This window comes from Cyprinodon tularosa, unplaced genomic scaffold (genome assembly GCF_016077235.1).
Source record: "Cyprinodon tularosa strain WSP-4 unplaced genomic scaffold, ASM1607723v1 ctg763, whole genome shotgun sequence".
Taxonomy (NCBI): Eukaryota; Metazoa; Chordata; class Actinopteri; order Cyprinodontiformes; family Cyprinodontidae; genus Cyprinodon; species Cyprinodon tularosa.
In genome coordinates, this window is record NW_024039522.1 from 146,623 (window position 1) to 169,802 (window position 23,180).

The 23,180-nt window shown below is 39.5% G+C and overlaps 1 protein-coding gene across 1 annotated transcript in view; it reads right to left on the reverse strand.

Annotated features, from left to right (window-relative positions):
- The window catches only part of ntn1a (netrin 1a), a 140,349-nt gene that overhangs the window by 57,918 nt on the left and 59,251 nt on the right, over positions 1–23,180 (reverse strand). Inside the window, exon 3 of the mRNA XM_038270507.1 lies at positions 11,329–11,517. Coding sequence (XP_038126435.1) covers positions 11,329–11,517 — 189 coding nt within the window. The remainder of the gene's footprint in view (positions 1–11,328; positions 11,518–23,180) is intronic.

Genomic DNA, 23,180 nt, shown 5'->3' on the forward strand with positions numbered 1-23,180 from the left:
GGAGCTCGTCTGCCTGGCTGTGTGTTTCCTGGACGGGGCCGCCTGTGGAGCTGGTTGACAGTTGCCTTTTGTATCTATGCTTCTTTTTCTATGTCTGCTTCTGTCTCCTTGAACCCCAGTGGGCCTCAGCAGACGGCCGCTCACACTGAGCCTGGTTCTGCTGGAGGTTTCTTCCTGTTCAAAGGGAGTTTTTCCTCTCCACTGTCGCTACAAGCATGCTTAGTGTGAGGGATTGCTGAAGAGTCAATGAGTCGATGCAATCAGCTGGTTTTCCTTAGATAGAAAACTTTGAATCAATCTGACTGGATGATCTGGTGAACTGGAAAGTGACCTGAGATGACATGATGTGAATTGGAGCTATAGAAATAAACTGAATAGAATTGAAGTTGAAATATTGTAGGAGAAGCAAGGATCATATTTATAATAATTCTTATTCATCTTTTTTTATATTCAGTATCATATAACTATCATCATAACAACTAATAGCTGCATAGTAGCAGCTGCAGGTGACCAGACTCGAGGAAAAGTCGTTTGTTTTGCTTAATTAGAATCGGATTATCATCTTTTTTTTACTAACCAAACTTTATTTAACCGTCAAATTTGAGTCTGTTTAAATCTGAGGCCTCAAACTGTGGAAAACACAAACAGAACCCGACTGAAAGCCGATGGGAGTTTACCCTTCTGCTCAATGAGGGGTGAAGCTCCGACTCTTTGCTCGCTCTCTGCGGCCTGCCGTGGAAATGAGGGGATTATGTTACCGCTGACTTCCTCCACCCGCCCGCTGCGCTCCTCCGCTGTCTGGCCGCCCACACGGTGCACAGCGTTCCCCTTTTTTTATTTTTTATTTCAATAAATAACCAAAACCTCTTAATTGCCGTCGCTTAACTGCAGCTTCCACACAGTTTGAGGAGCGGCCATGAAAGGATGATGGGCTTCATCCAATTATCCTGAGTTATGATGTGGTTAAAATGAGGCGGGAAACGCTATGTGCTAACTATGCTCACCAGCAAACAGACCATGTAATGCATCAAGTTTAAATGTTACCAGTAATTCTGCAGGTTTAGTGAACAGAAAATGTTTAAACTGGCAAAGGAGCCGTCCGTGCTTTGTGTCATTTGTCACCTTGGGGTAATTAGCACAGATCTTTTATTATAGCTCTATTCTGACGTAACCGGATCCCCCGGTGGAGCATGGACAGTGTTTTCTTATAATCACACAGCGCTGGGGGAGAGAGCAGGGAGGGGAATACACTCTGGTAAGTTTCACAGATTCAATTGAACAAAACCGTTCGGGGCGAGCCGAGGATTTTTCTTAAACAATGATGAAATCTGTTTATGCTTCATTATGACGATTGGCGGCTGCAAACGCAAAGGAGGCGAGGGGAAATAAATCCCAAGTGCGGCAGAGAGGATTTAGCTTTTTACAAGGCTTGTAATGAGAGCTTGGAGTGACTGTGCTCCCCCTGCGGGACCGTCATTACCAAACGCAATAAAATGATTAGAAATGATAACTGAGAATGCTTCTAACACTGCAAAATATCTAAATCTAGATCAGTCATTTTTTCTTACAATAAGTGCATTTGTTCTTGATTTGAGGAGGTAAAAGAGACATTTGCCAATGGAACAAGACAATTTATACCTAAAATAAGAAAACACCGTAGCATTGTCTTATTTCAAGTGCATTTTATCTAATGATCTTATTTTAAGAGTAAAAATACTCCTTCCATTAGCAAACTATATCACATACCTACTCAAATTAAGGGTGAATACACTTAATTTAGGAAAATTGTACCTATTTCTAGATCGTTTTTGCAGTGAAGCTTTTCCTTCTGATATATCCATTTTATTTGGATTTACACTGAATTAAAAACAAACTCTTCTCGCTATGTCCTGAAAAACTGTGAGGTTGCTCTTTATGTGTGAATCCTCCAAACTCAGCCCATTAATCCAGATGCAGGAGCTCCACATCCTTCCCCTCCAGATGTCAGGTGTTCAAACCAATCCCCATTTTTTACAGCTTTCCAATGTTTTGACTTCCAGTCGGGACTAATTTGTCCAGATTTTCACTGACGTGGAGTTGGTAATCTGAGCCGTGTGACAGCAAACATCCACCTTAGTGATCGGTGGCTCAGGATGACATGCAGCCCCGGCTCTTTTAATCTTATTTTGTTGAATTTGATTCATTTGTAACATTTTTACATTTTGTGGGGTTGGGTCTAAAATCTAAACAGCAATAATAATAATAATCACCATCATCATAATAATGATAGTATGTATGATGACATTATATGTGATTGGAAGTGATTTTGATTGTTTAATGTGAAGTCGGCTAGAAAGAAAAGAAGATGGAGAAGTTTGAATGACCAGATGGCACTAATAAACACTATTAATTGGTTAATTTTATTAATGTTAGGAAAAAGGGATCTTTCTGGATTTTAAACTTGATTATTGTTGTTTAAATATTAATAGAAATGTAAAAATGGATGAAAGCACCACTGTCCCCCGTCTCCTTTTTTTATTTTGATATTTATTTATTTTAATCTATGTGCTGGAAATGTCCCCAGATTGCATTTCAGAAATCTGGTCACCTTAACTAAAATGAATCACTTCAAAAAATATTTCAATATTTACTCATTTTCTTTCCCTGTTTTTGACTTTTTACATATATTTTACAGAAGCACACCCTTACAAACAATTATAACTTTTACATTTTGAATTGTTCAATTTGTGTTTTAGTTGCAGTAAAACTCAGAACCACAGCAATTAACATCACAAAATATATCCTCTAATGACAAATACTAGGGATGCACGATATAATCGGCCCCCTATCGGTATCGGCCTTAAAACTGAATATCGGACATCGGCCACCCCACCGATATTTAACCCGATATTTGATCAGCTTCTGAGTTGTCTAAAAAAAAAAAATAATACTACTACTTCTTCTTCTTCCTCAAAAACTTCTTTTTTACAGACTTAAAAACTTATTAAAAAATATTGATACTAGGGATGCACGATATTGGGATTTTGGCCGATATCCGATATGCCGATATTTTAAAACTCATGTAGCCGATAACCGATATCGATACCGATGTTAAAGCTGGACAAAAATAAGTAGTCATTGAAAATAGCAGTTTTGTTATCCATTTCTGACACTTTGAAAAATAATATACTCAAATATATTTTCATATGCTGATATCAAACTGATTTTTAAAAACGCGGTGAAAAAATCTGGTGAAATTTCATCGTTCTGTTACAAACTCTCGTGATATTTTGCAAATTCTTGTGAGATTTTGTTAGTAAAATAGATCGATACCGCGTCAATATATCAACATATAAAAATATGGCAACATTTGGTGAATTTTCGGGGGATTTTGTAGCATAACGATGACATATAGCAATATTTCATTAGTAAAAGAGATTGATATGGTGTTTTTAAATGGCAATATATCAGCATAGGAAGATATTGGGATATTTTAATGGATCAATTAGGGATGCACGATATAATCGGCCCCCTATCGGTATCGGCTTGTATCGGCCTTAAAACTGAATATCGGCCACCCCACCGATATTTAACCCGATATTTGATCAGCTTCTGAGTTTCTAAAGTCTAAATAAAAAATAAAAAATAGTACTTCTTCTTCTTCCTCAAAAACTAATTTTTTAAAGACTTAAAAACTTCTAAAGACGAGGGAAAAAATATTGATACATTAAATTATCCTATGTGAGTTTTAAAATATTGGCATATCGGATATCGGCCAAAATCCCAATATCGTGCATCCCTAACAAATACGTATTTCAGAAACTAAGTGCAGCTTCTAGAAAAGCTGTAACAAGGAAATGGCTAAAAGTAGAAAGACCAAAAGTCTTATCGTTTATAACATCTTTAAGATTTAAAGAATTACTTTTGTTTTAAAACTAAAAAGGATCTGTTTATGAAAAGATGAGAAATATGGATCAGCTATGTCTCTGATCGTCCATCCTTTCTAAGGCTCTTATATCCATTTCCCGCTTTATTCCTCTTTTTATTTCCTCTAGGTCTTTTTCAACCCTTATTCATGAGTAAATTATTTACTTATTTTTTCACATTGTATAACAGAAGTGCAGCCCAGCAACTTTGGTCTTAGCCAAACGAGTTATGTTCGTAATCTTTCTATGTTATTAATTTCTTTTTTTGGGGGGGGGGGGTTTGATAAAGGAAGAACCAATCAGCCCTATCTATATATCCTGTGGAATTGCAGACAATGCTGTCGTAATGCTGGAGATGACTGGTGTGTTGTTTAACACTGAAAATAACAATAAAATAGAATTGAAAAAATTCCTAAGTTTAAATAAAAAAACACTAATTGGAAAGGATGAATTTATAGACTGTGGGCAGTTAGTGAAAAAGATTAACCTGATTTTGAGTTCGACCACATTTTTCAGTTTGGGTCAGAATATCAAAGGGCTGAATAATCATCTAAGATCTAAAATATATATGGCATTAAAACACAGTAAAAATAAATAAAGATTGCTTATTGACCTGTTTCGTTAGATAAATGCATCTTCATACGTCTAAAATCTACAGTTTGGATCAAATTTATCTTATCAGCAAAAAAAAAAAAAGGTCTCACTAACACTGATGACTTTCTAAGCTTTATATTTAAAAGCAATAAAATAATTATCAGCTTAGTAATCTAAATTATACAGTAATAACTACTTTATTTCTTTTTGTATGAATTAAATTAGGGCTCCAACTTAAAATTATTTAGCAAATTGATTTATCTGCTGATTATTTCTCAGATTAATCGATCAATAATCAGTTAGCCAAAGGTTCCTTAAAGAAGACTTTTTACAGAAATAAACCAGATGAAATTAGAGCAGATTGACAGATTAACAAGGTTTTCAAATCTTAAATGCAAAATATTGATATATTTTTTTACAATCTTGGTATAATTCCTGCTCTAAGTGGGTCGCTCTGTCAGCTAAAGGCGAGTTTTACAGCCTCTATATTCTGTTAACCATAAACTAATTACTAAATTAGTTGATGATTATTTCCGTAATTAAATAATCCGATGAATTGTTTCAGGCCTCGCTCAGGTCCAAGCATTCTGGCACAAACCGCAGAAGATCATCATGATTGGTAGACTGAAAAGTAGAAATAAATAAATAAATAAATAAAAGAAAAGAAAAAAGAGAAAAAAATAAATAATTAAATAATTTTTTTAAATAAAAATAAATAAATAAAATAATAATTGTAATATTATTTTTTTTTTTTATCTTGGATGCAAAATATTTATATATTTTTTGACAAATTTTAAATAATTCCTGCTCTAAGTGGGTCTCTGTCAGCTAACGGCATCTTTTACAGTCTCTATATTCCAGCTAATGATTAATTGAAATTAATTTATAATTATTTCAATAATCTATTAATCTGATTAATCGTTTCAGCCCTAAAATACACAAAATTTTAGACACACCTTAAAATACTTTATTTCACGTAGTCATATCAGGCACAATAAGATGAAGCAGCTTCTAATCTATTGAAAGATTTTCCCTTCAGACACGAGAGAATTGAACCTTAAACCTACGAGCAGAGCTGCAACACGCAGCAGAGAACAGGGTTAATAACTGTCCCATCATGATGAATAGTGTGTTTGCATTCCTGTCCGACAGCAGAATAACCCCCGAAGCCACGGAAGGTGTTAAAAGTTCCCTCAGGAATAAGCTGAGCTGGGGGAGGGAATCTGAAGAACTGGTATAAAAATAAAGGAAATGTGTTTGATTTGCTCGCAGCAAGCGAGGAATCTGACGGGACAGAGCAGCACAGGTGATGCTCTCCTGGATTAGTGTGATAAATGTTCCTTCACAGAGGAACGGCGTCAGAGACAGCGGTGTTAAAAGTGCACACATTAGTTACTTCAGTAGAAGTATAGATACTGCAGTTTAAAAACACTCTGGTAAAAGTTGATGTATCAACTTGACGTCTTTACTCAAGTAAAAGTGAAAAAGTATGCGCTCCAAAAACTACTTAAACAAGGTTTCCGCAGGTCATTAAATTATTTTTTAAATTAAGGCCTATATTGGCATTACAATAAATTAAATGTGATTATTATGGCATTTAAAATGCTTTATTAAAAAACATATATATATATATATATATACATATACATATATATATATGTAAATATGTATATATGTATACATATGTATATATATATATACATACATATATTCTGGACTGTATGTATATATATATTAGGGGTGGGTATTGGCAAAGAAGTCATGATTCGATTCGAATCACGATTCACATGCCACGATGTGATTCTATCACGATGCATCACGATACTTGAAATATTGCGATGCATCTTCAATTGATACGTAACTGAAAGCAACTGAATTCATAACATAGCTGTATTTATTGAAATGACTTTTGGAGGTGTTGCCATGGAAACAAATACTGGACAGAAATATTACTATTACTGGCGTGGACACACTGACAAAAAGATCTTAGGATTCATCACACTTAAAATAACAAAATAAGGATAATCAGTGCCGTTTACATGGCCTCAGTGGTCCTTTAAGCCAATGAAATGAAAACATTCAAATGTATAACAAAGAAAGTTTTTACCTTCTTTGTTTTTAAAGGCAAAATGCATCCAAGCATCTGACTTGAAATGATATGGAGCCGGGCGAATTTTCTCAGGCACCTCCATGTTTTGTTCGCGAATGACTCGTCTCAGTATCCCGCGGCCGGACATGCTTGTGACACAAAGCAGCGGGCGTCAACACATCCGCAGCGACATCTGCTGGACTGGAAGTTGTATTACACTTGATTTGGCTGATGTGCGCCAACCATTAATGTATTTTATTTGTTCATTTTTTAAAATTAAGAATCGATTCTTGCCATCAAGAATCGATGCAGTAGATCACAAGAATCAGAATCGCGATGCATCGATATGACGATTAATTTGCACACCCCTAATTTATATATATATATATATATATATATATATATATATATATATATATATATATATATATATATATATATATATATATATATATATATACACTCACCGGCCACTTTATTAGGTTCCCCATGCTAGTAACGGGTTGGACCCCTCTTTTGCCTTCAGAACTGCCTCAATTCTTCATGGCATAGATTCAACAAGGTGCTGGAAGCATTCCTCAGGGAGTTTGGTCCATATTGACATGATGGCATCACACAGTTGCCGCAGATTTGTCGGCTGCACATCCATGATGCGAATCTCCCGTTCCACCACATCCCAAAGATGCTCTATTGGATTGAGATCTGGTGACTGTGGAGGCCATTTGAGTACAGTGAACTCATTGTCATGTTCAAGAAACCAGTCTGAGATTATTCCAGCTTTATGACATGGCGCATTATCCTGCTGAAAGTAGCCATCAGAAGTTGGGTACATTGTGGTCATAAAGGGATGGACATGGTCAGCAACAATACTCAGGTAGGCTGTGGCATTGCAATGATGCTCAATTGGTACCAAGGGGCCCAAAGAGTGCCAAGAAAATATTCCCCACACCATGACACCACCACCACCAGCCTGAACCATTGATACAAGGCAGGATGGATCCATGCTTTCATGTTGTAGACGCCAAATTCTGACCCTACCATCCGAATGTCGCAGCAGAAATCGAGACTCATCAGACCAGGCAACGTTTTTCCAATCTTCTATTGTCCAATTTCCATGAGCTTGTGAAAATTGTAGCCTCAGTTTCCTGTTCTTAGCTGAAAGGAGTGGCACCCGGTGTGGTCTTCTGCTGCTGTAGCCCATCTGCCTCAAAGTTCGACGTACTGTGCATTCAGAGATGCTCTTCTGCCCACCTTGGTTGTAACGGGTGGTTATTTGAGTCACTGTTGCCCTTCTATCAGCGCGAACCAGTCTGGCCATTCTCCTCTGACCTCTGGCATCAACAAGGCATTTCCGCCCACAGAACTGCAGCTCACTGGATATATATATATATATATATATATACACACTCACCGGCCACTTTATTAGGTACACCTGTCCAACTGCTCGTTAACACTTAATTTCTAAGCAGCCAATCACATGGGGGCAACTCAGTGCATTTAGGCATGTAGACATGGTCAAGACAATCTCCTGCAGTTCAAAGCGAGCATCAGTATGGGGAAGAAAGGTGATTTGAGTGACTTTGAACGTGGCATGATTGTTGGTGCCAGAAGGGCTGGTCTGAGTATTTCAGAAACTGCTGATCTACTGGGATTTTCACGCACAACCATCTCTAGGGTTTACAGAGAATGGTCCGAAAAAGAAAAAACATCCAGTGAGCGGCAGTTCTGTGGGCGGAAATGCCTTGTTGATGCCAGAGGTCAGAGGAGAATGGCCAGACTGGTTGGAGCTGATAGAAGGGCAACAGTGACTCAAATAACCACCCGTTACAACCAAGGTGGGCAGAAGAGCATCTCTGAATGCACAGTACGTCGAACTTTGAGGCAGATGGGCTACAGCAGCAGAAGACCACACCGGGTGCCACTCCTTTCAGCTAAGAACAGGAAACTGAGGCTACAATTTGCACAAGCTCATGGAAATTGGACAATAGAAGATTGGAAAAACGTTGCCTGGTCTGATGAGTCTCGATTTCTGCTGCGACATTCGGATGGTAGGGTCAGAATTTGGCGTCTACAACATGAAAGCATGGATCCATCCTGCCTTGTATCAACGGTTCAGGCTGGTGGTGGTGGTGTCATGGTGTGGGGAATATTTTCTTGGCACTCTTTGGGCCCCTTGGTACCAATTGAGCATCGTTGCAATGCCACAGCCTATCTGAGTATTGTTGCTGACCATGTCCATCCCTTTATGACCACAATGTACCCAACTTCTGATGGCTACTTTCAGCAGGATAATGCGCCATGTCATAAAGCTGGAATCATCTCAGACTGGTTTCTTGAACATGACAATGAGTTCACTGTACTCAAATGGCCTCCACAGTCACCAGATCTCAATCCAATAGAGCATCTTTGGGATGTGGTGGAACGGGAGATTCGCATCATGGATGTGCAGCCGACAAATCTACGTATATATATATATATATATGTATGAGAGTCATTGGTATTTGTTGATGGCATTAAAATTATTTCTGAGAGCATTACATGAGCATTAAAAAGCATTAAATTAGAGTTACTCATTCCTGTATAAAACCTTTTAAAGTATAAAGTAACTTAAAAAAAAGCAGCCAGATGCCGCTATATGAACTGAAAGCTCAATTTATTGACTATTTCTAAAATCCTCTGAGATAGGGCCAAGGATGAGGGAGGTCTTGTTGGTCTCCGTCTCCCGATACGCTCTCGCCTGTGTCCGACCTTTCAGACATTTCAACATCTTTTTCTGAATCCCACATTGTAGCATGGCATAGACAATTCACGTTAGCAGTTTGAAGAACACCTGCTTGCTTCTGATGATTTCCTTTAGCTAACCAATGAGTGTGCTGATGAAGGTTCTCAGTCATCCAACCAATGAGCTAACCAATGAGTGTTTGCGTTCTATGACTCATCCAATCACACTAGTTTTCACTAGATGTGGGCGGAGCCAATGATCTGCATCGGATGGAGCACATGACGGGAAATATATATTTAGAAACATTAAACCGAAGCCAAGAGTAACGAGTAACGTTTGTTTTAAAAATGTAAGGAATAGAAAGTACAGATACTTATTAATACTTACTTAATAAGTGATGGAGTAAAGTATAGATACCTAAAAAGTGTACTTAAGTACAGTGATGAAGTATTTGTACTTTGTTACTTGACACCTCTGGTCAGAGAGCCAGAAAAACATTTGGTTTCTAGGAGAAAAAGATCTGGAAAGCTGGAACCTCTCCACAGGACAGACTCTTTTCTCCCTGAGTGCAGCTGAATAACTGAACTAACGTCACATTCTTCAAGTGGTTTTCCTGATGCTTTGCTGCTCGTACACGATTCCTGTCAAACTAAGCGATGGCCCCGTTTATTTATTTACTTCCTGCTGAGTGACAAAAGAAAACTGGGGCTTAAATTGTCAGCAGGAAGCTAATATTTCTCTGCCGGGCGCCTTCAGGAGGCGGCAGCTCTGAAATCCTCCATCAGGTATGCGTTTCTTGTGTATGTGTGCACGGGGCTCTGCCGTGTCTCTCGGCTTGTTTGTGCAGGGATCGGGCTCCTGTTATCTTTCCCTGCAGCTATAGAGGAGGTGAGAAAACACCCCCACCTCCTCTTCCTCCTCCTCCTCTCTGTCTTTGACCCTTATTAGCCACGGTGAATGCTGGTGGCAGGCGATTCATTCACAGGTGAGTTGTGAGCGCACCTGTGTAGGGGTGTCTCCCCCACCCATCCACCCCTCCTCCTCCCATCTTTCACTCCCCTCACAATCCCTCCGATTCCCCACTTTTTACTGTTTTTTAACTGTTAGTGTTAAAAAACATCTATAGTTCTGCTGCTATAGGCTTAGACTGCTGGAGGACATAGGGACCCCTTTTTCATCATTCTGCTTCATTCTATCTCTATTCTCCCACTCTGCAGAATCTGTTAGTTCAATCTCTAACGTTCTGCTCTCTCTGCTTTTTCTCATAGTAGCTTCATCTGGTCTGTTCCTGTTTGGCTGTGACTCCATCCTCAGTGTTCTCCCTCCTCCATCTGTGCTCCTCATCGGGGATCACTTAGCGCCTCTGCTCTGTTTGTTTTGCTTGTCCTGTCATCCCCTCACCCTGCTTTAAGTAAGCCAAATAACTCTGTTGATGAGGGAATAGTGGGGTGACCCAAGCCAACGCCACGCCGACCCCCGGGGTCCCTAAAACACCCCGCCCAGACGGAAGGAGTCTTCTAAAAATCCAACCAATCAGAGGTGGAAGGGTGATGCTGCTTTAGGTAAACCGTGTCACTATTTGTTTCACTCCTTCGTTCTCTGGACAATTCAATTCAATTCAATTCAATTTATTTATATAGCGCCAAATTCACCACTCCTGTCATCTCAAGGCACTTTACAGTTCAACCAGATCATACAGTCAAATTGATACAAAGTTTTCTATCTAAGGAAAACCAGCTGATTGCATCGACTCATTGACTCAAATACAATCCCTCACACTAAGCATGCTTGTAGCAACAGTGGAGAGGAAAAACTCCCTTTTAACAGGAAGAAACCTCCAGCAGAACCAGGCTCAGTGTGAGCGGCCATCTGCCGAGGCCGACTGGGGTTCAAGGAGACAGAAGCAGAGATACAAAAAGCAGCTGTAAAAGGCGGCCCCGTCCAGGAAACACAATGACACAGATAAAAACCCACACATGCACTGATGGTGACCAACAGACCAGCAGCGGTTCCTGTACCTTTGCACGCCTTCCTGTGTGAGATGGGCTTGGAAAGGTCTCTGTAGTATCCCTCCTTGCAGTAGTGGCAGTGGCGCCCTGCGGTGTTGTGCCGACAGTTGAGGCAGACCCCCCCGCTCTTCCTCCCTGACAGTTTGTACAGCTCCATGTTGAATCGGCACCGTCGGGCGTGGAGGTTACAGTGGCAGGCTGCGGATGGAACAAAACACAATGCAAAGGTTTTAAAGGATCGTCCATTTCACTGCTGACCAAGTTTTAGTTCTAGTTGATAAACTTTACTGATATTTTGCTGTCATTTTATAACAAATATTTTCTTCTATCAAGCTCTTCTACAGTTTTGCTCAGAGTTTGATTCCATTCTTTGAAATATTTCTGGCCTTTTATTTGAGGTCTGCATAGATTCTTAACATGTAAGTCTACTTTTAATTCTAGGCTTAAAACTTTCTGTTAGGTTTATTCAATGATGATTATAAAGTTAATGTGTGTTTATGAAACATTTTTGCAAGGGGATGCTCCACTCCTGTCTCATGATCCAGTCAGGAGACCATCCTGCCTTGTCATTCTGATGGAGCATCCTGTCTTCATGAACTGATCAATCTTTCTGTCAGAACAATACTCTGTTTGTAACCATGCGTCATGTTCTGTTAATAAAATGCCCTGCAGAGGAGGTCCAGTGGGAGACAGTATGTTTGAGTCTGGGGTTCAACTGTCTCTCCTTCCTGCAGGAATTGTATCGATAATTCGTGTATTTCAGTTCTTCTTAAAAAAAACAACCTATTCATGAACCCGACACTTTCCTTTTTGATAAAGCTTCTAGTTAGAGTGGCTCAGGTTATCCTGAGCTATCTCTATAGTTCTGCTGCTATAGGCTTAGACTGCTGGAGGACATAGGGACCCCTTTTTCATCATTCTGCTTCATTCTATCTCTATTCTCCCACTCTGCAGAATCTGTTAGTTCAATCTCTAACGTTCTGCTCTCTCTGCTTTTCCTCATAGTAGCTTCATCTGGTCTGTTCCTGTTTGGCTGTGACTCCATCCTGGAGAGAAATATCAGCTGTGCTGCTGCCATCAACACCTTTGTTTCTAGATGTTGGAGCTTGGCCTGTTTTCCAGTGTAGTCCTGTTTCTCTGACTGTGACTAACTGGATGTGCTCTCTTCATCCTCTGACATGGGAGCTGGCTCGGAGCTCGTCTGCCTGGCTGTGTGTTTCCTGGACGGGGCCGCCTGTGGAGCTGGTTGACAGTTGCCTTTTGTATCTATGCTTCTCTTTCTATGTCTGCTTCTGTCTCCTTGAACCCCAGTCGGCCTCAGCAGATGGCCGCTCACACTGAGCCTGGTTCTGCTGGAGGTTTCTTCCTGTTCAAAGGGAGTTTTTCCTCTCCACTGTCGCTACAAGCATGCTTAGTGTGAGGGATTGCTGAAGAGTCAATGAGTCAATGCAATCAGCTGGTTTTTCTTAGATAGAAAACTGTAACATATCCAGGTAAAAGCTTGGTCTAAAAATGAGGATGCTAACCTGAGGAGGTTTTTAAAGTGATAAATCTGAAGCTAGACTCTCAACTATAAAATGTGTTTTCTTGTATTTTAGTTTTCTACGAATTTTGCTTAAACCAACAGGAGGAAATGTACCAGGAAATTTAAAGTTGGGGAAGAATGAGGTCAAGGATCTAACCCTTTTTTTCTCTTTTATCTGTGTCGTCTGCTCCTCTCCAGAGTGCATAACTGTACGGAGAGCGACGGTCTGGCGTTAGCGTTCCCACTAAGTGTGTGCGACAGCCCCCTTTCTGACGCTTGTTTACTGGCAAACACAGTTGCCAGAGCTGAGTTTAATTAGCCGGCTGATGTTTATTCATGCCTTTTTGGCAGCGCAGTGAGGCAGACATGCCCGGCTTCATTAAGGCCCCGGCCGTCCGAGACTCCGGTCCTCCTCCGCCGGCACCACAGACAGATTCATACATTATTAATATCTCTACTTCTAATCCAGTTTGGCTGTGAGTGTTCACACCAGTGTATCTGTCCAGGACTTTAATTTAGCTCTTTGCAGGAGGCCTCCAGTTTCACCACTTCAAATGTTTCTCCTCCTGATGCATTAACCGTTCTGTTCTTCTCTTCTCTTGAATATTTGTGTCTGTTTGGGAAACACCAGATATCTTCACCCCAAGGACCCAATTACTGTATCTACATATCACATACAGTAAACAAACACAGACAAGCTCTGCTTATTGTCAGTAACACTCTGTGAAGCAGCAGAAGATTAATCAGTGAGACTTTTGGGTCCTTCCTGCTTCTGACGGTTTGTTAACGAAATAAACTTAAAACAACTAAGATTTAGAACGCAGCAAACGTCCCCAGAAGAGCCTGAGTTCACGCCGTACATCCGTGGTGTTTGATAACGGACCGGCTGCCATTTCTCTCTTTACATTTACAGTTTAGGTCACTTCACCATTAAATATGTTTACGAAAACAGCCTGATTAAACTTTTTATACCATAAATGTCCCAATTTTCTTAATAAACACCAAGAGCCTCACTACGGAAGAGGATTAGGGCCACTGAAAAAAAAAAAAGTTAACTGATTTTTAAATTTTATTTCAGTTTAACATGGGAAAAAAGTCAGAATTCTGACTTTTTTCTCAGAATTCTGACTTTTTTCTTAGAATTCTGACTTTAATCTCAGAATTCTGAATTTTTTTATCAGAATTCTGACTTTAATCTCAGAATTCTGACTTTTTTCGCAGAATTCTGACTTTAATCTCAGAATTCTGACTTTAATCTCAGAATTCTGACTTTAATCTCAGAGTTCTGACTTTTTTATTGTCAGAATTCTGAATGAATTGAATAAAAAAAGTCAGAATTCTGAGATTAAAGTCAGAATTCTGACTTTTTTTATTGTCAGAATTCTGACAATAAAAAGAGTCAGAATTCTGCGAAAAAAGTCAGAATTCTGCGAAAAAAGTCAGAATTCTGACTTTTTTTATTGTCAGAATTCTGACTGAATTCTGTCAATAAAAAAGTCAGAATTCTGAGAAAAAAGTCAGAATTCTGAGAAAAAAGTCAGAATTCTGAGATTGAAGTCAGAACTCTGACAATAAAAAAATTCAGAATTCTGATATTAAAGTCAGAATTCTGCAAAAAAGTCAGAATTCTGAGAAAAAAGTCAGAATTCTGAGATTAAAGTCAGAATTCTGAGATTAAAGTCAGAATTCTGCGAAAAAAAGTTAGAATTCTGAGATTAAAGTCAGAATTCTGCGAAAAAAGTCAGAATTCTGCTAAAAAAAAGTCAGAATTCTGAGATTGAAGTCAGAACTCTGACAATAAAAAAAGTCAGAATTCTGATATTAAAGTCAGAATTCTGCAAAAAAGTCAGAATTCTGAGAAAAAAGTCAGAATTCTGAGATTAAAGTCAGAATTCTGAGATTAAAGTCAGAATTCTGCGAAAAAAAGTTAGAATTCTGAGATTAAAGTCAGAATTCTGCGAAAAAAGTCAGAATTCTGCTAAAAAAAAGTCAGAATTCTGAGATTGAAGTCAGAATTCTGGAATTTTACATATTTTAACTTAATTTAAGTTAAAATTAAATTAAATTAATCTTTTTTTATAAAATCATAATTAGAACAAAAAAAAAAGATAAATTTGGCTGTAAAAATTAGAGTGTTTCTTTGTTTGTTTAAAAAAAAACATTTAGCATGGTAAAACTGATCCTGTCTCAATCCCACTTTTCGTCAGAAAACAGCCTGATCCTGAATTTAATTTAATTTAATCATCCAAAACCTTAACATTTTTTCCTGCATTATTTTTATACTTTTACTGGAGTAAAAAGCTTAAGTTGAATCATATAACTTCTATAAAAGTGTTTCTAAGCAGCAGGATTTTTTACTACTACTGGAGTAATAAACAATAATACTTTTGACTCCTCTACCCTCCAATCTTAGCAGGATAACAGACAAAAACAAGACAGAAGATGTTTTGCCAGCTTTTACAAACCACAGCTGCATTTAAGAGGCAGTGAGCTTTCCACATACGCCAAGGCTAACTTTGAAAATAAAAATAATCACTACATATGGCCATAAAACAGTTAGCTACAACAAGGATGTATTTTGGGAACAAAATACCAAGATGAAGGCAGAAGCTATTACTGATTTGTAAAACAGGAAAGAAGATTTAGCATATTTTATGGGATCAGTCTGTGTATTTTTTAACAATTTCTAGCTTTTTGTCATTTTTAAGGCTGCAGTGAGTTGTGGCTCCAGTGGAATCCCCCTTAAGCCCATCTACAGCCAAAACCTGATCCATACCGCCTCCCAGACGATGATGAATAAAAGTGCACCGACGCTTCCTTTGACTCATAGATATTGTGTGACCAAACTGCCTTTTCTGTCACAATGGGTTCAATTCTTTCCTGCTTAGACAGCGCTCAACTGATCTGCCTCACTGTGCTAATAACATCAAGCTGAAAGTCCGTGCAGTCTGGGAATGCCATGAAGCAGGGCTGTCCGCTCTCCGACTCTCTCTGTAGGAAAGAATCGTTCTTTGCATGCCTGCAGGTAACAGGGATTGCTGCATAACGGTGTCAAGCTGGCACAGGATCAGTGTAGCACCTCAGACCAGCAGACAGGTTCCTGTTACACTTCACAGATTGTTTCACACCATCCCTCCATGAGGCTCCAGAGAGAACAGTGGGATAGCGCCGGAGGGCTTGTTGGTTATAGTAGAGCCACCATCTAAGCTGCTTGAGAAGGTGTGAAACCAAAGTTCTCATTGTCTGTCAGCATATTATGTCTCTGAAGATGAACAATTGAGAACCACTTTATCTAAACTCTCTTAGCAAGGAGCATCATTCAGGCTCGTTCACGTGTGACGCTCATCCAGAGCCCCTCAGCTTAGAGAGATACAAAAAGACTTCAGGTTCATTTTTCCTCTTCACTATGAAGTGAGGACTGATAGACAATCCTAGCGGTTTTATTTTCTTACTGTAGTTGGACACAGCAGGGAAAATAGAGGTATATATTTCTTCACTTATTCTTTGTAAACAAATGAAACAAAAAACAAAATGTATCTGTCGTAAATGACCAACAACTCGCCTTTATATTAACCTGCAAAAGCCTTATAATCCATGTTTTATACATTTGAACTAAAAGAGCAACAGCAATATTTTGTCCACATATATCTAATGTTTCCAAGTCGTAGGGAAGTCATTTTTAAATTCTGGCTTAAACATTTATATAAATGCACTCTTTATCAGAAAAAACAAAACCAAAATTTAGAAAATGCAAACATCATGCAGGAAGACCCCGGGCTAGGAACCTAGACACGAACGCGGAACCTTCTTGCTGCAAAACAGCAGTGCTACCCGCTGCTCCACTGAGCAGCTGTGAAAAAGTTTATTAACTCCTAAATTAACTTAAAATGTCTAAACCTTCAGGCAACATATATTCGCTTCTATGACTCTGCTACCTGAAAAACGCTAAATTCTACTTCCAGCCGCCACCAACCGTAAGGGAAAACCCCCAAGAGGCGATCGAGCCTAAGGCAGCTGCTGCTGGGGATTCCCAGTGACAGCGCACCGCCAGAGAAATAATCTTTGAAGGCAGGATGGTAATCTGGATGAACTGACTGCACAGACCATGTTTTCAGGAGGACTTTCTCACTTCAACATAGATTCTAACTACTTTTTACCCGCTGATTACAGCTAATATAGCAAAGCTGCTCTCTGGTTTAAACACAGGAGCAGCAGAAACATCTGGACTCACTTTACTGGACGGCTGACCTTAATGTGGACAAGCATCAGAAATTAACCTAGCCTCGTGAGACCATCCTGATCTCGCGAGCTTTCAAGGTTTCACTCGCAGATCAGTCTGGAGACTCTCCGTTAAAGGAAATTTGGAGCCGTTCACCAAACGAACGTCCAATCAGCGTTGGCTTTGAGGCGGGTTGATGTGTGACGCAACGAGAAGCGCGACAGTTCAGTCTAAAGAACATGGCGGCTTCAGCCGATGAAACTAGCGTTAGCGTGGCTATCGAGCAAGTTTTATGGGAATTACAGAGTATTTCTTCACTGAAAGAAGAGCAAAACACTGCTCTGGAGGCTTTTCTCAGAGGAAAAGATGTTTTTGCTCTTCTCCCGACTGGTTTCAGCAAGAGTAGCCTGGTTTGTGGTTGTGTTTTCGTCGTCGCTCTGTTAGTACGTCATATGCTTCGTTGATCTGATTGGTTTATTTGGCCCGTCTATCACCAACATAGGCCAATCAGCTAACCAGTATTTTCACCCCTTCCCAAAATTACTTCAACCGAAGGTTTCCAGATGGATATGCGGAGCAAATCCATCTGGTGGAGTCAGGTTAAAATGAAGCAGCATTTGCTGTTCAAATCGTGATGTGAATGTAGCATTAACCTTTGTGACATTTATTAGTCCTCCAAAACCCTGACCACCCAGGGTGCAGACCAGGAAGCAGAGTTTTAGTTTAACACACATCTCTGCAGCTTCTCTACTGTTACCCACTCTTTACTCCATCCAGACAGTGTCTTGCCCACGACCAAAATCTAATAAATTAGCAAAGATTCCCAAAGGAGTAAATCATGATAATCTAATTAAAACTAAAATAACTCCAATTGGGGAAAAAGTTAAAACAATTAAATGCGGTCTGTTTAACATAAGATCTCTTTCCTCTAAAAGTCTACTAGTTAATGACTTGATTTGTGATAATCACATTGACTTGTTTTGCCTTACAGAAACCTGGCTGCAGCAAGAGGATTATGTGAGCATAAATGAGGCAACTCCTTCAAGCTATTTAAATTTTCACATCCCCAGAAGTTCTGGGCGAGGAGGAGGAGTAGCAACAATCTTCCAGTCTGACTTACTGATTACTCCCAAAACAGTTAATACCTACAACTCTTTTGAACATTTAACCCTTAATTTCCCTGATCCAAATTTCAAGGCAAGAAAACCTCTTCTTTTTGTAACTTTGTATCGTCCACCAGGTCCTTACTCTGAATTTTTAGATGAGTTTTCAGAGTTCCTTTCTGATTTGGTATTAAATACTGACAGGGTCATCATAGTGGGAGATTTTAACATCCATGCTGACATTGAAGGCGATAGCTTAAGAGCAGCCTTTAATGCTATCTTAGACACTATTGGCTTTGTTCAAAATGTGAATAGTCCCACACATTCTCATCTTCATACTTTGGATCTTGTGCTGACATACGGCATAGAATGTGAAGAAATAACAGTATTTCCTCACAACCCTGTCCTCTCTGACCACTTTCTAATAACCTTCAGGATTACTTTAACAGAGTTCTCCTCCCCCAAAAGAAGGTTACATTTTAGTAGATCTTTATCAGATAGTGCAGTTATAAATTTTAAAGAATCTGCTTCACTTTCTCTCTCCTCTGTGTCACTGAGCAGTGCTGCAGAGTGCAAAAGCTTAGCTTATTCCCCTTCACAGGTTGATGATTTTGTTGATGGGGTTGCTAGTTCTCTGCGTACTGCCTTAGACAACGCAGCTCCTTTGAAAATGAAAACCGTTAAAAATAGAAAGCTTGCTCCTTGGTTTAATGCAGAGCTGCGTACTTTGAAGCAAAATGCTAGGAAACTGGAGAGAAAATATCGCTCCACAGGCCTGCGAGAGTCCTTCCTAGTCTGGAAAAATGGTTTACTGCTGTATAAGAGGACCCTTTGTAAAGCAAGAGCAGCATACTTCTCCTCATTAATAGAGGAGAATAAGAATAATCCTAGATTTCTTTTTAATACAGTTGCCAAACTCACCCAGAGCCATAGCTCTGTTGAACCGTCCATTCCACCTGCTCTTAGCAGCAATGATTTTATGGGATTCTTTATAAATAAGATTGATCTTATTAAAAATAAGATCATAAGCACTCCTCTATCCGCGATTGTACCTGAGGTAGTCATGGAATCTGAACCGGGTTTAGACTGCTTTGATCCAGTTGAACTTTCTGAATTAGCAAAATTATTGTCTTCATCTAAGCCTTCAACTTGTATGTTAGATCCAGTTCCAACCAGGTTATTTAAGGAGGTATTCCCTTTGATCTCCTCCTCCATTTTAGATGTGATTAATCTATCTCTGTTACAGGGATATGTACCTAAAGCTTTTAAGGTTGCTGTAATTAAACCTCTGCTTAAGAAACCGTCTCTTGACCCAGATGACTTGGTCAATTATAGACCTATATCCAATCTTCCTTTCTTATCCAAAATTCTTGAGAAAGTAGTTGCCAAACAAGTTTGCGATCACTTCCACCATAATGAACTTTTTGAAGAGTTTCAGTCTGGCTTTAGAGCTCATCATAGCACTGAAACAGCTCTGGTGAAAGTCACTAATGATATTCTCATGGCCTCAGATAATGGACTTGTATCTGTGCTCGTCCTGTTGGATCTTAGTGCTGCATTTGATACAGTTGACCATAATATTCTTTTAGAAAGACTTGAATATTTTGTTGGAATTAAAGGAACAGCACTAGACTGGTTTAAATCTGATCTATCTGATCGAATTCAGTTTGTTCATGTTAATGATAGATCTTCCACACGCTCAAAGGTTACCTGTGGAGTACCACAGGGATCAGTGCTAGGACCAATTCTCTTTACTTTATACATGCTCCCAATTGGTAGAATTATTAGACAGCATGGGATTAATTTCCACTGTTATGCTGATGATACCCAGCTATATCTGTCTATAATCCAGATGAAGCTAACCCATTACATAGATTACAGGCATGTCTGAAGACATAAAAACCTGGATGACTCTTAACTTTCTGCTTCTGAATGCAGACAAAACAGAAGTTATAGTCTTTGGACCAGAGTCTCTGAAAAAGAAGCTGATTAGCCAGTCACTTCATTTGGATGGGATTAAACTGATTTCAGATAATAAAGTAAAACATCTTGGTGTTGTTTTTGATCAGGACCTGTCATTTAAATCCCATATCAAAGAGGTTTCTAGAATTTCCTTCTTTCATCTGAGGAATATTGCAAAAATTAGAAATATCCTGTCCAGGGGTGATGCTGAGAAACTAGTCCATGCATTTGTTACTTCAAGGCTGGACTATTGTAATTCTTTACTATCAGGAAGTCCACAAACTGTAGTTAAAAGCCTTCAGCTGATCCAAAATGCTGCAGCCAGAGTTCTGATGAAAATGAAAAAGAGAGATCATATCTCTCCTATCCTGGCTTCTCTTCATTGGCTTCCTGTTAAATCAAGAATAGAATTTAAAATCCTCCTTCTCACATATAAAGCCTTAAATGGCCAAGCTCCATCTGATATCAGAGATCTGATTGTTCCTTATGTTCCTAACAGAGCACTTCGCTCTCAATCTGCAGGTTTACTAGTGGTTCCTAGAATTTCTAAAAGTAGAATGGGAGGCAGATCTTTTAGTTCTCAGGCTCCTCTCCTGTGGAACCAACTACCAGTTTTAGTCCGTGAGGCAGACACCCTGTCTACTTTTAAGGCTAGGCTTAAAACTTTCCTTTTTGATAAAGCTTTTAGTTAGAGTGGCTCAGGTTATCCTGAGCTATCTCTATAGTTCTGCTGCTATAGGCTTAGACTGCTGGAGGACATAGGGACCCCTTTTTCATCATTCTGCTTCATTCTATCTCTATTCTCCTATTCTGCAGAATCTGTTAGTTCAATCTCTAACCTTCTGCTCTCTCTGCTTTTCCTCAGAGTAGCTTTGCCTCGTCTGTTCCTGTTTGGCTGTGACGTCATCCTGGAAAGAAACACCAGCTGTGCTGCTTCTATCAACACCCTTGTTTATAGATGTTGGAGATCGGCCTGTTTTCCAGTGTGGTCCTGTTTCTCTGACCGTGACTGAGTGGATGTGCTCTCTTCGTCCTCTGGCATGGGAGCTGCCTTGGAGCTCGTCTGCCTGGCTGTGTGTTTCCTGGACGGGGCCGCCTTTTACAGCTGCTTTTTGTATCTCTGCTTCTGTCTCCTTGAACCCCAGTCGGCCTCGGCAGATGGCCGCTCACACTGAGCCTGGTTCTGCTGGAGGTTTCTTCCTGTTAAAAGGGAGTTTTTCCTCTCCACTGTCGCTACAAGCATGCTTAGTGTGGGGGATTGTATTTGAGTCAATGAGTCAATGCAATCAACTGGTTTTCCTTAGATAGAAAACTTTGTATCGATTTGACTGTATGATCTGGTTGAACTGTAAAGTGCCTTGAGATGACATGTGTTGTGAATTTGGCGCTATATAAATAAACTGAATTGAATTGACTGAATTAACCTATAAAACATAATATTGTACCTAGAAATGATCTCATGTCTTCCTTATGAAATTTCCACCTCTATTCAAGCACACATATTCTCCATAATCAGGAAAAAAGTAGGGTTGGAACAAAGACAAAAGGTTAGCTGCATACCACCTCAAATTTCAGGAAATAGCATTTCAGAGAGTCTGAATTTAAAAAATGTACACCAAGGTGTCCACCCTATGAAATATTCCGGGGCAAAAGCCTGTTGACCCATGTTTGAAAAGCACATGTTAACTGGGGAATTTTACTGGGACAGAGGCTTTTGATGCCTTCACAACTGGATGAGATCAAAGAACGAAGCGTACTTTTCAACACAGCAAGTTGGAAACAGACCGTTTAGAATGTCATAACTCTGGCTGTGGTAAATCTCCTTGAATATACAAGTTTTCCAGCATTTGTCACAAAATAGGTCTTTAAAGTTTAGTTTCTGCATTTTTATAGCCAGGTAAGTCATGTCCTGCCACTAGCTGTCTATCAAACTACATTTATTTCATCCAGAAGTGTTTATAAAACCTTTTTTATAAGCGTTCAATGTTCTGTTTCTGATCAAATAATGCCATCCTAAATGAAGTTTAGATAAACATCTTTAGTCTGAGTAACTGATAGAAATGTTTTCAGCACCTAGCTTAAAAGGTGAAGTCCACAGCTCTTCTGTAGAATTTGCACATGTTAACTCCCAATACAAGAATTTAGCAGGAAAGGTATTTATTAGTGGAATATGATGTGATTTCCATGCTTAGAAGCCCCGGCCATTTTCAGTGTCTGAGTGTGTTTTGGAAAGCTGGTTAATTAGCCCCTTTAAGTGGTTTCCAGAAACCACCGACTGACCTCAGTCATGTAGCCACTGCTAATTAGAGGAAATTTCAAGCCACAGAGCCGGAGGTTGAGGTTAAGCTCATCGTACTTACGATAAGCCTGGTAAGTGAGCGATCTTGGCCAGAGCCTTGATGTGTTGTAAACAGACACTGGAGCAAGTGAGCTGCTGCTTTATGACCTAAATCAACATGCTGGACCAGTTCTAACTACCGGTGGTGCACAAAGTAGGGCCGAGCTTAAAAAGTGAGGAAACACAAAGTTTAATCCTCACAAATAAATAGCTGTTGTATGTTTGTTTGATCACAACGATGCATGTAGAAGCCAACCAGACTGAACAGAAAGAACTTCTAAAGAGCTTGCTTCTCAATTATTTTAGTGGCACAACAAATGTTAAACTAGCTTACCTCAGCATGATGTTCCCTCCTGTTCTTATAGCCATTTAGAATTAATATCTTAGTTCACAAACATTCTAAAATGTCCAGATCTCTCAGGTTCTCGAGATCAAATATAGGTTGAAATATAAAAAGTGCTCCTAGCTCTCAGAATTGACGACCACGCCATCTGTCAACACAACTTCCATGTGTTCATTGTTGTAAACCTACTCTTCTTCCTACTGTAACCGGGTGGTTTATTGGGTGTAAATTCCCACCCGTTTCGGTTCCTTGAACGCACTAGAATTTGGATCTGGATATTCGGGCTTCTGGAAGAGTTGTGTGTTTTCACTGCAGCGTCTGCATATACCCGTCTGAGGCTGATGAAGATTGCTGCTGTTGCTTATTATGCT